This window comes from Zingiber officinale, chromosome 10B (genome assembly GCF_018446385.1).
Source record: "Zingiber officinale cultivar Zhangliang chromosome 10B, Zo_v1.1, whole genome shotgun sequence".
In the NCBI taxonomy this organism is placed as follows: domain Eukaryota; kingdom Viridiplantae; phylum Streptophyta; class Magnoliopsida; order Zingiberales; family Zingiberaceae; genus Zingiber; species Zingiber officinale.
In genome coordinates this window covers 43,728,610-43,734,609 of record NC_056005.1, presented here as the reverse complement: position 1 = coordinate 43,734,609, position 6,000 = coordinate 43,728,610, and the positions used below count along the sequence as shown (strand labels likewise).

Genomic DNA, 6,000 nt, shown 5'->3' with positions numbered 1-6,000 from the left:
ACTTTTAAAAGATGTTAAAATAGCAGAAGAAAAAATCAACAAAAAGGCTCAACGTTAGGCCTGATATGGAATCATATGATTTTTCCTTGAGCTTTATACAATGTATAGAAATTAATTTGATGATAGAAAACCAAGAGTTCTGTTAGTCCTATGATTTAATTGTCTTTTTCTCAAGCATGTTGTGCAAATTGATTCTCTGTTCCTCTGAACATTGTTTTATCAGTATATTGCTGATAGGTCCATCTTTGGATCTTGTTTGGTCAGCAACTCTTGATGAATTTCTTGATGGATCTAGTAGGGTTGTGGCTTGAATTTGTGCCTAATTCTTTGTGTTTGTTTTCCCTTGTCACCCCATAATTGTGTAATGCCAATGGAAATGGTGTGATTGCCATAACCCACAGTCAATTTTTTTTTACTTTAAAAAAAAAGATTGCATCTTCAGCAATAACTTACTGCTTCCAATAATGCTTTGACATCTGAATCAGCAACCTGGTGTCCGAGCTTGCGCAAACCATACTTTAACTTATCAAAATTTATCTGCCCTTTTTTGTTGATATCCATATTCTCAAACATTTCCTTTATGTCGACAATCTCCTCCACAGACAAGTGTTCAGCTATCACCTGCATTAACACAGTTTTAGAATGAACATAATAATACTAGGTGTGTCTTGGAATAATCAGCTGGACAAATGTCAAGCATTCACACAGAAAGAAATCATGAAAGAAAATATTCTCACCCTAAAAGCTTTCTTTTTAAATTTATTCATCACTGAAAATTGCTGGAGTCTTGCTCAAACAGTTTCACCAAGATTTACATTGGGTGCCTTATTGGCATTCTGCAGCCAAGGATGATCTGTAATGTGAATCATGAGGGTAATGTTGAGAATACAGAAGATATGATGCAGTATTAAGGCAAAGGTATTAGCAGATATTGCAATATACTGATAAAACAATGTTCAGAGGAACAGAGAATCAATTTGCACAACATGCTTGAGAAAAAGACAATTAAATCATAGGACTAACAGAACTCTTGGTTTTCTATCATCAAATTAATTTCTCTACATTGTATGAAGCTCAAGGAAAAATCATATCAGGTTCACATTGGGCCTGATATGGTTCCATATCAGGCCCAACATATCAGGCCCAACGTAGGCCTGATATGATTCCATATCAGGCCTAACGTGGAGCCTTTTTGCTGATTTTTTCTTCTGCTATTTTAACATCTTTTAAAAGTCAAAATAAACAATGGTTAGCATATTTGAACTCCTTGCAACACTAGGAATCCATAGAAACTGAAATGGTGTGCATCCTAGGTCCACTGGGTTTGACCAAACCCACCGACCTAGACCCAGACCCCGATTACACTCATTTCAGCTATTGTGCAAGGAGTTTAACTATGCTATTCATTGTTTATTTTGACTTTTATAAGGTGTTAGAATAGAGAAGAAATCAAAAGGGCACGTTAGGTCGATATGGATCACACGAGCCCACGTGGCTCGACATGGTTCCATATCAGCCCAACGGGCCCGATATGATTTCATATCGTGCCCAACGTGGTCCGATTTGGAGCCTTTTGTTGATTTTTTCTTCCGCTATTTTAACATCTTTTACTGATAAAACATGAAACATCACCGGTAGATGTGAATCTGGGCCGCGCGCCTGGTCCAAACCCACCGATGGACTTGAGACCCGACATTCACCCATTTCTTCGTCGATCCTGATGTTGCAAGGAGTTTAACTATGCTATCCATTGTTTATTTTAGCTTCTCTAAATGTATTAAAATGTTATCAAAAAAATAACTAAATCTTACATTTCGTTGATGAAAGAGGTAATAGGAAAGAGAAGAGAGAGAAAAGGAAAACGACAAAAAAAAGGTTTAATTTGTCAGAAGGATAAAAAGGGAAGTGCACTTGAAAAAATACGCCCTTTGGTAAAAACTAAAGTAACATACGCCTTTTGGTCAATTAAGATATTTAAGTGTGTGATTTGGTAAATTGTCGTATTCCATAGGATAAGACATTCTCTACTAAATCCATACTAGTTTTTCTGTTTCTCTTAGTAAGTTTTCCATAAATTTTATTTTTTCATGGAAATTAGTAAAGCTTTGGCTGGCTACATAATTTTTTGTAATGGATTCTCATCTCGAGAATACGTCATGAAACATCCCTAAATTTTCTGGTATAACAAATATAGCACCAATCTATTATTGTGCTGATGGTAAAATTCATATTTCATTTTCTGTATCTCTTTTGAACTTTGCGTGTGCTCATCTTTGTTCATAAATTAGCTATGATGGCACAAGAATGGGTTATAATGTTGATGCTGGGGATGTCATTGAAGAATTGTAATGAGTATAATCTTCTTGATAGTACGGTGAATTAGTTTGGTAGAATGTTCTAAAATAAATAAACAATTATTTATCAGAAACATATTTTAAAAATAAAAATTATTTAAGCTAAGGCCCTTCAATTCTAACATTAAAATTTATATGAAAAATATATATGCTTAATTCTATGTAAAACTCGATGGAATTTCTTTTTCAATATAATACAACAGGCAGAGTAGCAGAGCAGAATTTGAAATAATGACAAAAATTATTTTAAAAACAAAACAATCAGACAAATTTTACAAAATCTAATATTTCATATACCCTGCAACACAAATAGAGAATTTTCAACAATTTGCAGGGCGTCTTTTTTGCAACCAAACCGATAAGTAGAATATCGAACTAACTTAATTTGAATGGAATTTTTTACTTGTCCACTCTCAACCAAAAAATTATGAGTGCAAATGCCATTTTAATCACAATGATCTATGACAAAGAGTCATTTTACCATGACATTGAGTATGCATATGCCAAAGGACAAAGACAAACCTATGCAAGAACCGATCGAGGCGAAAAGAGTTACCTTGAAGTATGTGAAATAAATGAAAGAAATGTAATCAGCAAATTCAGATAAAATAATAAAAAAAAAATAGGAAATATAGTTTCAGCATAGATTATTTCCTCATACAATCCAGTAAAATAGCACCAAACATTTTTTCTAGTAGTGCGAAAACTTTAATAAAACAATGAGGCTTCAAGCTTACAGGTAGAATGTGTTAGACAGGAATTGATAATACAACCTCCAACCAATTAAAAGTAGCATGGCTGATGATTATCGTGAAGAACAAATGGAACAAAAAGAAAAAGAAAAATTGCTCCTAGTTATCTGACTTTCTTGGTGATAGCTAGTCGCATCGGTTGGGTAGATAGCAATGGCTACATTATTGGACACTGTTAGCAGACAACAATGTTCAGCCTGATTTGATGCATCATCTACTGTTGATTTTGCTGCTGCTGTGGAAAGTTGGGATTCTGAATTGTATTCGGAAGGTTAACCATCCCAGGCTGCAAGTCATGGGCGTTAGTTGACATGTTTCGAAATCCACCTTGTTGCTGTTGTTGCATTGCCAACATATTAACAGGATTTGAAGGACTCATCCCGAACACTGCAACAACAAATGAAACTCTTGTACTCAAACTGGAAAATATTAGTAAGAAGAAATTAATCAGGAGCATTTAAACTCTTTGGTAGTAAATACGTCCATGTTCCCGCTTATCAACTCAACTATCCATACAATTATAAAACAAACACTATCTACAGAAATTAAACAAATGGTTGGTATGATAAAGTTCATCTAAATAAATTAGATAAATGAAATAATGAAAGCCACATACGGCAGCTATGTTAATTCTTATAAGTAATAGATTACTAATCTCCTATCTTAGTCCGACCAATTTCCCAAAGTGTTGCTAACATGCATTTGTCTATACATTCATGATTATAAGTGATTTTCATCCAACTTCCTCAAGTAACGGTTGCCAACACTAGCACTGTGACATTTAAATAATAAATACGTATCATTGTTAAATGAATACAGGTAAATCATCTTTAGGATTTGTCTTTACAAATTATTTCCTGAAGGATTTTAAAGATGTTTCCTAACTAGCAATGAAAATAGATTATTTATATGTATTAATTAAACTATTAATTGAGGATGACAATCGCAAACCAGCTCCACAATGCAACAGCCTAACTGGAGGTTATTTCACCAATACTGACCAGATTAACCAATACTGACCAGATTAAAGGGCCGTGAAAGTTTGAAACCTAAGAAAATTCATCTGCATTGGTGGACACAAGTATTATTCTCACCCTCTCCACAATAAGACCCACCCCATCATCATTGTTACCATTGGCATCATGTTCATGCTTAGTAGGTGAAAACAGACCCGCCCCCATCACAATTCAAAAATTGTACACAAAAGTATTTCTAGAATTAAATTGACAGTGATTAAATAAAAGAAGTTTAATGTTATTGTCTAGATAATCATTTCTCACCTTATATTGCAAATGATACCAAGATATTGTTTTTATCATTTTGTGTTAAAATTGTTAAATCATGATATAGTTTTATTCTCTATGATTGCACATGAAATATCTGTTTATGTCATTATAAACATTTCTAAACCACTAAATGTCTTTTCTAATAATATTTCGTTACAGAACTTTTATTATGTATGTTACTTTCCCATTGTCATTCATAGTTTTAGTTCAACACGTAAATACAATCAAATACTATTTTGACTTAGACATCAGTATAAATTTGAGCCTACAAAAAATAGATTCATTAATGTGAACTCCCATATTAGACATGGTGGATAGTGTTAGCTAAATGCCTAAAGATGGTAAAAGATACTAGCATGACACATAAATACAGCACACATACTATTTTGATTTGGATAACAATATAAATTTTTCTTTTTTTTTTAATAATCCAGGTATCCAGTTCTTCGAACCAACTAATCCTGGATTTGACCGATTCGGCTTATAGAACTTTCCTACCAACCACTAGGAAAAATCTAGAAATGCAAGCATCTCATCGCCCAGTAGCCAACGTCCTAGGTTTATCATCTTACTCTTGTAGTGTGTCATAGCTAGGAATCGAACCGTGGGTGCTTGGGAATCGCTGGAACATCATTGCCACTGCACCGTAGCCTGGGGGCAACAATATAAAGTTGAGCCTACTGGAAATAGATTCATTAATGTGACTTTCTATATTAGACATAGTGGATTCTATCAATCAAATGTCTAAAAGCACCATAAGATACTAGTACAACACATAAATACAATCAACCACTATTTTGATTTGGACACTAGTATAAAGTTAAGCCTACGGGAAATAGATCCATTAATGTGGATTTCCATGTTATGCATAGTGGATTTTGCCAGCTGAATGTCCAAGGATACCAAAAGATACCAGTACAACACAATCATAACCAAGCACTATTTTGATTTGGATTTGGATCAGTATAGAGTTGAGGATTCATTAATATGTGAATTTCCATATTAGACATGGTGGATTCAATCAGCTGAATGTCTATGGGCACCAAAAGACACTAGTACTATGACACATAATTACAACTAAATACTATTTTGATGTGGACACCAATATAAAGTTGAGTCTACAACAAATGGATTTATTAATGCAAATTCCCATATTATATAGATTTTGTCAATTTGAATGTCCGAGGATACCAAAACATATTAGTACCACACATAAATGCAACCAATAACTATTTTGGTTTGGACTATAGCATAAAGTTCAGTCTACCGAAAAATAGATCCATTAATGTGAATTCCCATATTAAACATGGTGGATTCTATTAGCTGAATGTCTGACACCAAAAGACACTTCCATACCTATTATTCCCTTTCTTGATATTTTCAAACTTTGACTACCCATGATATATGATAAATTAAATTTACACCTTAATTATCTGTAAATTTGATCTTGATAACTATATCCAGTTAATTAGTTGCTTTGGTTATTTGTTCAATTATGCATGATTCATGTACTACTCTTATCATTGTTGTATCTATTACCATCATTATCCATCAGATAACTCATTCTTGATCTGTATTTTTCATGTATGATATTGTATTTACTCTTAG

The 6,000-nt window shown here is 33.5% G+C and overlaps 1 protein-coding gene across 4 annotated transcripts in view; it reads right to left on the bottom strand.

Moving 5' to 3' along the window:
• Nucleotides 1–3,002: 3,002 nt before the first annotated feature.
• LOC122029424 (mediator of RNA polymerase II transcription subunit 8-like) overlaps nt 3,003–6,000 on the bottom strand; it is a 42,989-nt gene continuing 39,991 nt past the window's right edge. For 2 of the 4 annotated variants that reach the window (XM_042588405.1, XM_042588402.1), the window contains one exon: nt 3,003–3,493. In XM_042588405.1, the coding sequence (XP_042444339.1) occupies nt 3,321–3,493 (173 nt within the window). In that variant the 3' untranslated portion in view covers nt 3,003–3,320. The remainder of the gene's footprint in view (nt 3,494–6,000) is intronic. The other 2 variants (XM_042588401.1, XR_006125054.1) reach the window with 2 other exon arrangements.